Source organism: Myotis yumanensis, unplaced genomic scaffold, assembly GCF_028538775.1.
Source record: "Myotis yumanensis isolate MYYU_CA2020_CCGP unplaced genomic scaffold, mMyoYum1.0.hap1 SCAF_3, whole genome shotgun sequence".
NCBI classification, from domain to species: Eukaryota; Metazoa; Chordata; class Mammalia; order Chiroptera; family Vespertilionidae; genus Myotis; species Myotis yumanensis.
In genome coordinates, this window is record NW_027223754.1 from 8,632,985 (window position 1) to 8,647,901 (window position 14,917).

General features: G+C 43.5%; 1 protein-coding gene across 3 annotated transcripts in view; it reads right to left on the reverse strand.

The window, feature by feature from the left end:
* The window catches only part of PDLIM3 (PDZ and LIM domain 3), a 30,511-nt gene extending 22,533 nt beyond the window's left edge, over positions 1 to 7,978 (reverse strand). For all 3 annotated transcript variants that reach the window (XM_070408203.1, XM_070408201.1, XM_070408202.1), the window contains exon 1: positions 7,797 to 7,978. In XM_070408203.1, the coding sequence (XP_070264304.1) occupies positions 7,797 to 7,889 (93 nt within the window). In that variant the 5' untranslated portion in view covers positions 7,890 to 7,978. The remainder of the gene's footprint in view (positions 1 to 7,796) is intronic.
* Positions 7,979 to 14,917: the final 6,939 nt, after the last annotated feature.

Below are 14,917 nucleotides of genomic sequence, written 5' to 3' on the forward strand. Positions count from 1 at the left end.
TCATGAATGGAGAACAGATGGAACAAATAGAAAACAACTAACAAGATGCAACATTTTATTATGCTAAGCGAAATAAGCCAGTCAGAGAAAGATAGGTATCATGTGATCTCACTCTTGTGGTATCTAAAGAACACCATAAACAGATGAACAAATAGATCCAGAGACACAGAAGCATGGAACCGACCCCCGAATCTCAGGGGGAAGGTGGGGGTGAGTTGTGGTGGGGAGAGATTAACCGGGGAACTTACATTTATATATGCATAGCCCATAGACACAGATGATAGTGTGGTGAAGGCCTGGGAGGAGTGGGTGCAGGATGGAGGGGGTCAGTGGGAAAAAAGGGGGACACCTGTAATACTTTATTTCTTTTTCTTTTATGCCTGAAGATTAGTGCCATTCATGTCAACCTGTCATTGTTACATTTGCCAGTTTCCACTATTTAGAGAAGAATAATATATACATAGAACTTGACTTAAATCTGAAACTGCTCCAGGAATAATGTAGACTGTTCCTAATGTTTTATCTGAGGTTCAGTCATTAATCCATTTCCCCCCTGCATTTTTTTTAGTCTAGCTATTAATTCTATTTCACTCTGTGGCTCTAAGGGAGATCCAGGACTCATCTAAATAAGCAAAATTGCTAAAATAGTAAATTCTCACATGCCCTATCAGTGTTTGGCAAACTGCGGCTCGCGAGCCACATGCGGCTCTTTGGCCCCTTGAGTGTGGCTCTTCCACAAAATACCACGTGCGGGCACGCACATACAGTGCGATTGAAACTGTGGCCCATGCGCAGAAGTCGGTATTTTGTGGAAGAGCCACACTCAAGGGGCCAAAGAGCTGCATGTGGCTCGCGAGCTGCACTTTGCCGAGCCGCAGTTTGCCAACAACTGCCCTAGATCTTCAGCCTCATCACTGAGATGTTTCTTGTGCTCACCCTGCTTCTGTGATCACAGTACTACAGTGATCATGGTCACTTCCATTAGGGATAGTTGACAGGATCCGGATGAAGGCAGCTGGGGATGGTTACATCTCAGCCTCTGGGGGGCATTTCATAGATGTTTTCCATTTAGAAATTCTCCCAAACCCAGAACTGTTAGAAGAATAACAAGTTTCCAGCCCTGATGTGACTTGTAGGAATAAAAATAATCTTAAACTTTTAATTTTCTCTAGCTAGAGTTCATTAAAAATCAGTACTATCTAATTTTTAAAACTCTAAGATCAGAATGTTTTTCTTTGAGTCAAAGCATGAGAAAACATGGCTTAATGTATATGCTTTTAAAGCCTCACTGGGCTTTTCTAATATAATCAAATAGATGTGGGTGATATAACACTCACTCTTGATTTAGAAAAGGCTAACTTTTAGCTTTGGTTAGGACGAGCGGAAGGTAGAGTTGTGTGTGTATCTGTTTATATAAATTTCAAACAGAGACATCTGGCGTGCTAAACTTAGATACTGAATATTCTAAATGTTATTAACAGCGTTGATATGGATGTTAATAACACTATTTTATGTTTACCCCAAATGTTACATTTGCAAAGCTTTTTCTAATAAATCTGACCACTGCAACAGCTTGAAGACAGGCTGGACAAGGAAGACTGCCCCTATTTTCAGAGAAGTGTCTAAGTAACCCCGTGGCTTCTTAACTAAAGTTGGGAGCAGCTGTACACAGCTCTGTCACCAGATGTTTCAGAGGTCAATAGGAAAGATGGTTGGTAGTGATGGCCAGAGCCCACTTCAACTCAGATGTCCTGGGATCTCCAAGGAGAGAGTCAGTAAGAAAGAAAAAGGATGTAGAGAGAAGGGTGAGACAGGAGAAAACACTGTTCTTCACTTCTCCCAAGTTCTCAAGTTCAATTGGTCTTAGTGGTCAGAAAATGGCCACTACTTTGGTCTGGTTTTAGTAAGTTAAACTCTATGTTTAAACACAAGAATATATTATTTCCACGCATTACTTGATATTATTATATCATTTTATATTATTACTAACATGTTTTCCCAAATTAGGAGACAAGAGAGCTAAAATGAGGTAAAGAGTTTTCAGTGGATTATTTATTATTCAGGTGAGTAGGGCCTCCAATGTCAAAAGCATTGGAGAGACCACTGGAGACAGTGCTGCCATCAATCCCTGATCACCATGTTTTCAGGCCTGTCTGATTAGAGGGACCACCTGGGGTCCTTGCTGACCATGGACCCTCACCCAACCCTGGATTTCTGGAATTATGAACACTGGCAGAGAAGCTCTGGCAGAGAGGCTAGGGAATGTGTGTTTTTAACAAGTGCCTCAGATGGTTTTCATTATTCACATCAACCTATTACTTGGGTCTGTTTGGAAAAAAAATAATTTAAAACAGAGATGAAACATCTGTAATGTTCTGTTTACTGTGGGAGACACAAGGGAAGTCCAAGATATGGCCCTTATGGGATTTTTATGTTAATAATAAAAATGATTGAAATAGTTATGGAGCAAGACAAGTATATACTGATGGGCTTACAGTGGGGCATGGACCAAAATGTTGAGAAACCCCATTATTTGGTTGTTCTCCCTTGTGTACAAATAAACTCCAGTGCCTCTCCTGGCATTCAAACCTTCTAGCACCCACAGTCTACGTCTCTAGAGCCATACGCACACCATTTAACCCAGAATCTCTGTAAGTAGTACCTGGGCATGAGTATGTACTAAAGTTATTGGGGTGAGTCTATTGTGCAGCCAGGGTTGAGAACTATTATAATATTACTAGAGGCCCGGTGCACCTGGCCTGCAGGGATTGGGCCGAAACTGGCTCTTCGAATCCCCTGAGGGTGAGAGGGCGGTTCTCGGGTGATGCACCCCAGAATCGGGCTCCCTCCTCTCTAGTTCCAGGTGCCTCACCTGAGAACCGCAGCTGCCAAGTCACCACAGCTTGGCAGCTCCTGTGTTGAGTGTCTGCCCCCTGGTGGTCATTGCATGTCATAGCTACCGGCTGGTCGGCTGGTTGCTTAGTCTTTTACATATATAGATTGTTATTATTGATTTTGTATTATTACTGAGAACTACAATCTCACTGAATTCTCAAGACGATCTTTTAAGATGAGAAAACTGATGCTCAGAAAGTATAAGGAACTTGCCTAAGGTCACACATGCAGTGAAAATCTGAATTTCCCTCATGGATCTGTGTAACTTTATAGCCCAAGCTCCTCCACTATCCCATCATGCCACTCCTGCAGGTACTCTCTCTCCCCGACTCCTCCTTTCTCTTTGGTCATGCTTTATTTCATGGAATCCTGGACAGGTTCTATCACAGTGGTTTATGCACATGTCCCTTCTCTTCTACTGACATGTGAGCTTCTCAGAGCATAGAAACCAATTAAGTTACGATGGTGTCCCCCACAGTGCCTTCCACATGCAACACATCCTGCACTTAGTAGATATTTATGGGATGGATGAATGTTACGCACATAGGAACCAGCACTTCCATGCAGACACGTCTTTGGGAGAACAAAATTAAATAGATTTTTAATCACATCAGCTTTCTTGCTACACTTGAATCCTGGAAAGGGATTGCATTCAGCTGTACACATTTCTTTCTAAAAGTTCAAATTTCAAATACAGTTCATGTTAAAGTAATACACATTTCTATGGTAAAGCCTGGAGAACTCAAGCCTGCACTAACATTGCCTGTGTTGGTACCCAAGTGCACATAGCATTCTCAGTTGCAGTGATCTTGAACCTGGGTGTGCTCTGAATAGGAAGGAGCGGGGAGGGGTGAGGGGGAAGAGGAATTGAGTGGGAAAGGACATGCTGGCAGCAGATGTATACGCTAATTCTCCATCATGTGCACAAACGAACCTTGCACTTTATTCCAGATTGGACCCTTTGTGAAAACAAATGATCTGTAACTTGGCAGTGATAGTAGATCCACCTTCTGGGTGGTCCACACACTTCAAAAAGAAAGACTCCTTAGAATCATCCTGCCAAGAAAAGAGATGCTGCTCACTCAGAGATGTGAGCCCCGAGCTTTATTCTGTGAAGCACTTAGGCCAGTTCTATATGGTGGCAGCAAAAACTTCCCACTCCCCAAGCTCAACACCACAACATAACTTATATTGCACAAAGTCTAGAACACCCATTGGCTGGAAATTGCTCTCCTGAAAATTGTCTGTCACATTCAATTGCTCAATTTTTTGAGAATGTCTGGTCTTTGATATACCTTACTTCTGATGTTCTTTTTTATGATATAAAGATCAACCTGACAGATTTAATTAGATTGTAAGCAATGGTGGGGTGTATTTCAGTGGATGGAGAGAGTGACATTGATAACCTGGTGCCCCAGCCCTGGTGTAGCAGAGGATTATCCGAGCAGCATGGCTGAGTCCGGAATTATATTGTGTGAGGGAGGGAGGTGGGGGTGGCTGGTAGAAGGGCAAACATGGATATAATTGACTTGAGGAATACATCTGACTTATGGGACTTTTTGTGGCATTAAGTGGAAGCATTGGTATCTCAATTCTTTGCATACATATCTAAAATAGACAAATCAATTAACAAAATAATTGTCATTCATCTTTATTGTGGGATATTTTTGAGGATACAATCTGCACTTATTTATAATAGCTATGTTGAAAAGTGGGCAGTTTAGTCAATCATTCATTTGTGTCATATTTATTCTGTAACATATATGATGTACAAAGCGCTGTACTTGGCGCTGAGTAACCCCCAGATTTGAAAGTTCCTGCCCTTGGGGGGCATGTGGTTTGTGGGATACAGATGTACTCAGACATCTGTGGTATCAGGTGAGCTATGAGGAGAGGTCATAGATCAGAAGCTATGGTAGTTAAAGGGGCCGAGTGCTATTTGACTAGGTTACCATAGGCGTAGAGGACAGTGGGGTGGAGTGGGGAAGAGAATTCTGGAGGAAAATGGGAGAGGAACAAAGATTTGTTAGAGAAATCGTGAGTAGTCCAGGGTCATGGCACTGCTGCCTATTGGTGGGTGGGAGGAGGAAAGGGGGAGAGAGGGCCAGAGAGGGAGGAAATGGAGTTAGAAACTCGAGTTGGGATAGAGGGTAAAAGCCCTGAGTGTGTAAAGACCACACATTTTATTCACTACGAGAGGCTCGGTGCACAGATTCATGCACCAGTGGGGTCCCTTGGCCTGGCCTGCAGGGATCGGGCTGAAACTGGCAGTCCAACATCCCCTGAGGGGTCCCGGAGTGCGAGAGGGCACTCTGCAAAGCTGCTGTTGCTTGGCAGCTCCTGCATTAAGCATCTGCCTCCTGGTGGTCAGTGTGTGTCATAGCTACCGGCTGGTCAGCTGATTGGTTAGGCTTTTATATATATAGATACTCTGGTGATGCTACTGAGGGGTGTGTAAGAATGGGGAAGATAGGAGCAACCTTGCATCTCCCGAAGATGGCTAGGAAGGACACGCAGGGGAAATTGGGGAGGGAGACAAACAGCTCAGCAGGACCTTATGAAGTCTTGAAGAGGTACAGTGGTAGAAACCAAGAAAAGTGGTAGATGTTAAAGATAGAGAATCAACAGAAGCAGGTGATGAATTGGATGGCACAGAACACCTATTGGAAAACTCTGTACAGTAAGCAGATTTTTCCCATGTGTGGACATCAGAGTGCAGACGTTGGAGGCAGGTAGACCTGGCGTCGGTTCTGCCCCACCCCTTGTCCTCCGCAGGTTAATGAATCTCCCGAGGCTTCCCCCTCCCCATCTGTAAAAGGGGATCATAGCACTCCTGCTGTCATTGGATTATTGTGAGATGTGAGTGAGTCTGTGGATATAAATAAAGGGTTTAGAAGACAGCATGGCGAGCAACCCTATTCACTTCCTTTCCACATAATATAAAGATTATAAAAGTAATAGAATAATCCTACTACCTAAGGACAACAATGCTCATTACTTTTTTGCAATATCTTCTAGTCTTTTTCCAAATGATTTTTAGTACTCTTACAGTTTCAGTGGATATAGTCTCAATTAGGTGTTCACTAAGGCAAAAAAGTTCATGCGGATGTGTTTTCATTTATTCAACACGAATCTCCTACGGTTTGGGGGATCCCTGGAACACAGAGCAATTCAGTTTTACCTGCCTTCTTAAGTTAATCAAAGAGAAGAGGCATGGACAAATGAACAGTTATGCACGGTGCTGCACTGTTCCTGAACCAAGCATCACGATGATCAATACAATTAGTAATGAGTTAAAAATTCAAACCAGACTTGGCCTCCCAAGTAATAATTGTCATCATATCAAATATGTTTACAAAGAGCGCCTGCAGTCCAACCCCAGAATGTACGCACTGCTTTAAATAAACATTGTTCCAAATGTCAACAGCTCGACTTTCAAACACAAGATGAATCATATTGACGTGCTGCATAGCAATAGCAAGATACTCCCTTTGTAAATCACTTAATTATTTCTTTAGGGTTTAATATAAATATGATTTATCTTTTGTTGGAACTCAAAAGCTTATTTCATTTAATATAAACAAATGAGAACGATACTTCAGAAACTTTAAAAATATATCTTAGTAGAGATAATGGAAACTGTTTTCTTTGGTAGGTCCATAAAAGGCATTGCTTGGCCCAGATCACCAAACCCTTTTCTGCTTAGTTTACTTAGGAACATTTTTGGGGGTATGTTAAGTTTTCATGTCTCATACAAAAACGCATGTCAGATGTGTTTATATGTTCTTGAAAAATGTAAAACAAAGCTTGAAATGTTCCATGGTGTGCCTTTGTATGATACATGTTTGAAGGTATTTTTTAAAAGGAATTGGTTCCCAAATCTCATAGACATATAAGTAAGAACAGAATTTAAAAGGTATTATCTTGTTCAAAACTCTATGTGAGTAAGTCAGATTATAAAGTATACGTTTATAAGATGCAGTATAAGCAGCAGGGAAGAGAAAAAACAAAGGATAAAAGTATTAGGTTTACTATGGTTTCTATGTGATGATAGAAATGATTTTCTTTTAAGGCAAATACTTGTGTTAGAAAGAAATCAACTAGACTAAATAGAAGTTTATGGAGAGGACAGAAACCCCGGACTTTCCTTTTTCTTTCCCTCCTATTAGACAATACTGTAAAGAACATTGAGTAAGAAAACCTTGGCTTTGATAGCAAAGCCTTGTGTTCAGAGTTATTAGGCTGAGTGCTGATTTTCCATCAGATTAAACGAAACGATCTGACCCGTTTTCTTTGTAGTTTCAGTTATAGGTGCTGATTTCTCAGCCAAGTTCCCAGCTTTGGAAAATATTTATTCAAAATGCCTGGAAGCCTAGGGACACCGATTAGTAATGTTCTCGCTGTCTGGGCTGATAAGAGTGGTTCCCTCTTGGCGGACCCAGGGAGCGCCCGTGAACAGCGCCGGCTGAAGTTTCCATCCAGACAAGAAACAGCCCCAGTGTCGGTCCTTTCTCTCTCTTTCCCGGTCCCCATCTCTCTCTGCAGCGCCCCATCTCGCCTTCCTGCGGCCGCCCCCCCCCCCCCCTTGCGACTGGAAGGAGGCCAGAGTGGAGGGTGGAGGCCAGAGGACGCCCGCCCTCGCAGCCTCGCCCCCTCTGAGCCCAGAGGAAACGCTGGCGGAAAGTTGCTGGGGACCGAGAGGATGCAGGCGGACCGCTGGGGCTGACAGGTCAGTTCTCTCAGCGGCTCTGCATCCTCCAAACCTCACTTTGCCAAGTTGCTGCCGCCCCTCCAACTGCCTGTTTCAGGCAGAGGACCCACCACCCCGCGCACCGGGGCTCCATGGCCACCCTCCGCTCCACGGGCCCCCGACTTGCAGCAGCAGAAGGGAGAACACCTACCCTGGTGATGATCAGAGGCTGGTTGAAGTCGATGCCCCCTGAGAGTCGGAAGCCCCAGGGCGCAGGGCCTGGGAGGACCACGTTCTGGGGCATGGTGCCTGCTGGGTCTCCTTCCGCACGGCGAGAGTCCCTGCGCCCGACAGCCCTCTGTGCGCCCTGGGCAGTGTCCTGGCTGGGACCCGGCCCCGGGAGCTTTATCCCTGCTCCCGAGTGACGTCACCGGCCCCCTCCTCCCGCCCCCTCCCACCCAGGAGAGCTCCAACTTTGGAAGAAAGAGACGCCAGGCCCAGGGGAGGTTAGGGACGCACGGCTGGGTGCAGCCTCCAGAGCTGCTGGCGCTGCGGGCGCTGAGGCTTCGGGTTACAACCCCCACCACTCTCTTCAAGTCACACCTGTCCTCCTGTTTATTTTCTCCTCGGAGCTCAGCGGGGCGCTTCATTCGAAGTTAAAAGCAGTTACACCACAGCCTCTGTGCTTCATTAAAGCAAAACACAGCATCATCAATACAATGAGTTATTGAGCAATTTGGAGTGCGGTAATATTTACCGACTAGCTGTGCGACCTTGGCTGTTACCCAACCTTCTTAAGCCGCAGTTTTCTCAACTGTAAAATAGGGCTAGGAATCGCCTGAGGTGGTTTGGCTCAGGGGGTAGGGCGTTAGCCCAGGGACTGAAGGGTCCTGGGTTCAATTCCGGTCAAGGTCACATGCCTGGTTTGTGGCCCTAGGGAGCCGATCAATCTCTCATCATTGATGTTCCTATCTCTCTTTCTCTCTCCCTTCCTGTTTGAAATCAGTAAAAATATATTAAAAAAAAATAGGGGTAGTAATTGTACTTACATCATAGGTAGTCAGTGAAATACCATGAACACGAGCCACTCTCACACAAGCCGGGCACAGCATGAGTGCTCAGTTAAGTACACAGAGTCGTCTGTACTGATGGGTGTGCATAACAAACTTAATATGGATTCAGATACAGTCTACATTTATTTGTTTGAAATGAAGAAATCTAAAAGTGACGATGTCATGCAAACAGTACCCAATCCAATGAACCTTCCCAAAGTACATATGAGTAGCCGATCAATCAATAGACTGGAAAGATACTTTCATTTTGATTGGAGCAATTGTCACCTCCTTCAAATGCGGTCCCAAAACTTACGTTTTTGACACATGGGAAGTGAGCAGAACAGAAACCTAGGAGTGGAGACTGTCCTGTGTGGACGTGACAGGCAGAGTGAGGGTGGGGAGTGGAGTGCTGGTGAGAGGACCCCAAACCGAAAGCATGTGCCCAGGAGAGAAGGGGGGTTTCCGTGAGCACCAGGTGGTCCCAGTGCTGCGGTGAACACCTGTGCGTGTGAGCCTTCTTCATCCTGACAAGTCCATCAGATGGCTGCTATTATTCCCATCTCTCTCTCTTTTTTGTTTTAGATAAGGAAATCACTCCCTAGAAACTGAGTAACGTGCATGAGATCACACAGCTAGTAAGTGGTGGAAGTGAGGTCCCAAATCCAGGTCTGGTCCAGAGGCCGCCTGGGGTGGTAGAGAGGCCGGGAGAGTGTGGGGAGAGGCGTGCCTAGTCTCAGTGCGGAATCAGGTGTCTGTGGTGTTATACCCAGCATGTTCTGAGTCCCAAGGAGAGGGGAAGGAGGCTGGAGAGAAGTAGGAAATGCTTATAAAACCCAAGAGTGAGGGTCTTGTATGTCATGCCCTATATGCTAGGGCAGTGATGCGAACCTTTTGAGCTCGGCGTGTCAGCATTTTGAAAAACCCTAACTTAACTCTGGTGCCGTGTCACATATAGAAATTTTTTGATATTTGCAACCATAGTAAAACAAAGACTTATATTTTTGATATTTATTTTATATATTTAAATGCCATTTAACCAAGAAAAATCAACCAAAAAAAAAATGAGTTCGCGTGTCACCTCTGACACGCATGTCATAGGTTTGCCATCACTGTGCTAGGGCATAATCAGTCCAGAAGAGCAGGCTGCAACAGACTTTTAATCGAGCCGTCTGTTTGGAAGTGGTTTGAAGACTCAGAGAGGAAAGAGAAAAGATATTTAGGAAGCTGTGAGCAAAGCGGACCAGCCTAGGGATTGTGTAAATCACACAACCAGGACGGGTCCTACTGTGCCCACTGTGGTGGAGTGTATAAAAATCCCAGGGAATAGAGGTTCCCTGCCTCCCACCGATGTTGAGTTATCAGGGACACACTTATAATATGCTTTGTTGATTTTGCCTATTGGGCTGGCTATGTTATTGTAAAGCACATTTTCTCTGTCAGTCACTAGCTGTCTCTGCTTGGTACACACGTACACATGTGTGCACCCCTCTCCCCGCACACATGAAGGTCAATCCAGAAAAAAAGTCTCACAAGCTATTTGGTATAGTGTTCTATATATATAAAAGGCTAATATGCAAAGTATTCCCTTGGGAGTTTGACTGGGAGACCTTGATTGCTTGCTATGATGTGCACTAACCACCAGGAGGCAGTGTGGAACAAAGGAAGGCCCTGGCCGGCAGCTGGAAGGCCCCGATTGGCCCTGATTGCTGGCCAGGCCTAGGGACCCTAGTGTAATTATAATTGCTTATATCTTACCTCATGAGCTGGCTTATATAACCAATCAATTATATATTTTTGGTTTTCTGCTTTTTTTTACCAGCCATTTTTGGCATCATTTGGATGTAAGCAGTATCTCTACACCATCAGTATAATACCCAATGAGTCCTTGAGGCTTTGCAGAGAGCATGGGAGGCAAGGGTAACAGAAACCTAGGAGTTGAGACTGAGTGGTCCCTGCAGCCAGGGTGAGGGTACTGCTCTTAGTGTGGGTATTGTCCTAAGAAGTTATTTTTGGATGAGTCTCTCCTTTAAAAAAATACTTCCCTTTTCAAAGGAGTATGCCAAACTCTTTACAATTCCAGTAAGTATTACTTTTGTAATTATTATTTTAAAGCATATTTAGAAAGTTCTTTAATCTTTTCCTTTTAGAAGAGGGTCAATTTTTCATTCTATTCTGATGTAAGTGGAAAATCTTTCTGTTGGTTGAAAAATCATCTCTCTGATTTTAATTCTCAAATCTATAATTTTAACCTTAGATTTTCTTCTATTTTCTGATTCTTTTTATATAATTGCCTGCTGGTGCAAATACAATTCAACCTGTGCAAAACCAAACCATCATTATTGTTACACCAAACTGATTCCTGGTCCCTGTGCCTTTTTTTCTTTCTTAAAATATATTTTTTATTGATTTCAAAGAGGAAGGGAGAGGGGAAAAAGAGATAGAAACATCAATGAGGAGAGAGAATCATTGATTGGCTGCCTCCTGCACGTCCCCTGCTGGGGATAAAGCCCGTAACCCAGGCATGTGCCCTTGACCAGAATCAAACCCTAGACCGTTTACTCCACAGACCGATGGTCTATTCGCTGAGCCAAATCAGCTAGAGTCTGTGCCTTTCTTTTCCTTCTGTTTATGTCACTGATTTTGAGAATGGGAGAAAGAGAGAGAGAGAGAGAGAGAGAGAGAGAGAGAGAAAGAGACATACATCGATTTTGTTGTTTCACTTATCTATGCATTCATTGGTTGATTCTTGTATGTTCCCTCACTGGGAATGGAACCCACAACCTTAGCATATTGGGACGACACTCTAACCAACTGAGCTACTCGGCCAGGGCCTCTGTGCCTTTCCATTTCCTCATATCTGTTCATTTTTCTACTACTGTTCCAGGCTTCTAGGATTATAAATTTTCCCTCTTTTTAAATTTCCTATGTAGCCAATGTTGCTATGTATTGTGGTTTCATTCATTAATTCATTCAATAAACTTTAGTTGAGCATCAGTGACATGCCAGGCACTGTGAATGCGAAGATGAATAAGACCCACTTTCTGTCCTCTAGGCAGTCATAAAATAAGGGAGACAGAGATGTGAAATGTGATCACATAATGTGATGAGCACTGGGACAGCATTGTGTATAGTGATGGGTTAGGAATGAAGAGTATAATCAACTCTCCTGGTAAAAGTGTCAGGGAAAGTTTCCAGAGGAAGAGATGTTAGAGCTGGATCATAAAGAGTAAGTTTTCCAGGTGACTGGGAATTGGAATGGGACAGGAAGGAGGATACTCAAGGCAGAAAGAGCTGTATAGGATGTGCAGTGGCGGGAGGCAGGAAACATTGGGTAAGGAAAGGAGACAACGGTCATAGCATCCAGGAGCTGTATCACAGGGTATGTTACACTAACATTCCAACTTCATCCTATTGGGAGCCTTGGAAGAGTTTTAAGCAACAAGTATCATTTGCCTTTTAGAGGCTTCATTCTGGGAGGTGGGAGGATGAATCACAATTGAAGGAGATAGGAAGCAAGGAGTCCAGTTAGAATGTACGGCAATAATCCAGGGGGGAGATGTTGATTTGGGCAGTGGGATAGAGAAGAGTGGGCAGACCTGGGAATCATTAGGAAGGTAAATTGACACAATCTGGGGACAGATGTGACTTGGAGGATTAGGGAGAGGTTAGGAGGTTTGGAAGGCTCCCCAAAGTCTTCATTGGGTATTATGTGAATGGTGGAATTATTAACAAGGAGAAAACATATAAGAAGTACAGAAAGGTATTTTTGTTTTAATTATGGAATGATAGATAAAGAACAGTTTTGTTCCTGTTGGGCTTGAAATACCAATCCTATGGAATAAAAGCATAATATGCTAAGTGTCTGACTGATTGGTCTACCAGTTGGTCTACTGCTTGACCAGTTGCTATGACGTGCACTGACCACCAGGGGGCAGATGCTCCGACCTGTAGGTTAGCTGGCTGCTGGGGTCTGGCTGATCAGGACTGGGTGAGACAACCCCAATCAGCCCCGATTACCAGCCAGGCCGAGGGACCCCACCCATGCACGAATTCGTGCACTGGGCCTCTAGTAGTAGTAGTAGTAATAATAATAATAATAATAATAATAATGATAATGATAATGATAATGGCAGCAAATGATTATATGCACTTAGCCAGACACACTTCAAAGGATTTTGTATTTATTAATTTACATAAACTTCACAATAATTCTGGGAGGCAAGTACTATTATCATTTTAACAATAACTTGTTAAATAACTTGTCTAAGTTCACAGAGCAAGTACAGTGGAGCTAGGATATCACTGAGCCATCTGGCTCCATATTTTTGTCTTTTAACCAGTGCACCATATAACCAGGAAAACTTCTGAATCTTAGGATAATTTATTAGACAGCAAAGTAACAGATACAGGATGAAATCGCAGAAGGAACTTGGGTATGTGAGGTAACAAGGAAAAAGGGTTAATGATTAAGCTCTGAGGAACAGCAGCATTCATGGGCAGGAGAGTAAGAAAACCATAGAATAAAATGGTTTTCCTCTTGCAAAATGTTCAAAGAAAACCATGAAAGTGCTGGCACATAAGACAAGTGAGGAGAGAAATCAAGGAAAGAAGGCAACTATCCCAGGGAAGTGAGGTGAAAGTTGTAATGGTAAGTGCCTATTAGGTGCAGGTCTCAGAGAAGAGTCAAAGGAATGGTGAGGACCGAAGCAGATTACCATGCTGTGAAGAATAATGCGAGGAGAGGAGAATATAGATGATCTTTTCAGGAATTTATTAATGAAAGGAAAGGGAAGATTGAGAGTGGTCTGGTCAGCTAAGGGGGATGCAGGTCAAATGAAAACACTTTTTAAAAAAAAAAAAAGGTGGAAGCTTAGTAATGTTTTCTGAAGTCAGAATAAAGAAGATGCTGAAGAACCAAGAAGTATGTGGATTACACAACTTCAGGGGATTGACATGTGAGATAGAAGTATAGGTCATGAAGAGGACAGGGCCCTTCTGGATGAAGTTCCCAGAAGCTGAGATATGCTATCAGTAGAATAGGCTAGTTCTCTTCATTTAAAATTCTACCTGCTTCTTTCAGGAACATAGTGACTTCATCTCTTGACAGGGGAGCATGTTCTGAGATTGCCTCCTTGCCCCAAATCTCTCCCATTCTTTGTACCTCACAGACAACTGTCAGATCGAAATACTCCTCTCTCTCGGGTAGGAACCTACAGTAGCACTTCATTGCCCCTAGGATAGAGCCAACCTCTGCTAATGAAAGTCTCTGATGTCCTTTTATCATCTGATATGTGCCATGGACATGGTCTCCTCATCACATAACAGTCACTGTAGAGCTTGTCAAGTGGACTCTGACTTCTCTTCCCAGGTTGTTTTCTATACTTAAGATTTTTTCCTCCCTCCCTCCCTCCCTCCCTCCCTCCCTCCCTTCCTTCCTTCCTTCCTTCCTTCCTTCCTTCCTCTCTGCTTCCTTCCCTACCCATTTTTTCTTTCTGCCTGACTTTAAGGGAAGAGTATGTCTTTGTTTGAACCTGCAATTACCTTAACCAATGGTTCTGAATTTCGATGAGCATTAAAAGAGTCTGGGTGCTTATTAGAAATGCAAACTCCTGGGCTGCACTCTCAAGAGATTTGAATTCAGTTGCTGGGGCCAAAATTTATTGTGGGTGGTCTGTGGACCACCCATTAAGAAACGATAATTCAAATCAATGTGTAGGATTGTAATTTCTTATACTATGTTTTTGTATGTGCTCTTTTCTAGTATGTTCTCTTTTCTTTGTCACTTCCAACTTTCCACATTTTCTGGGATGACGTGATTGACCACCTGTATCTATATTAAACTTTCTCTTTACTCAGCTCTTATTTCTAGTCAATAGATCATGACTTTGAACTTAACTATTTTCCAGTTTAACCAAGCACTTGGCAGTGTGTTAGGTCTGGGGTTAAACAAAGCAACAGGCATGGATCCGAACTTTGGGAGGATGAATTTTACAAGGATGACTTTTCAGGAGAGCTATTTTTGCATTTCCAACCAGACAGTTGGCTCCTCCAGGACAGGGACTGTATTTCTTTGGAGTCTATCACAACTGCCATCCAGTGCTGGGCCCTGAGGAGGTGGTCAGTAATTATTGATAAATAGAAACAGGTTTTGGCCTTGAGATTTTTTTTTGGTTTGGGGAAGCTAATTCTTCTTTCTCAAGTCTTCCTTCTATAATAGTCCTACAAAGAAGCACCTTCCCTGACAATTGCCATTATGCCTGTTTACAGTTTCATCTCC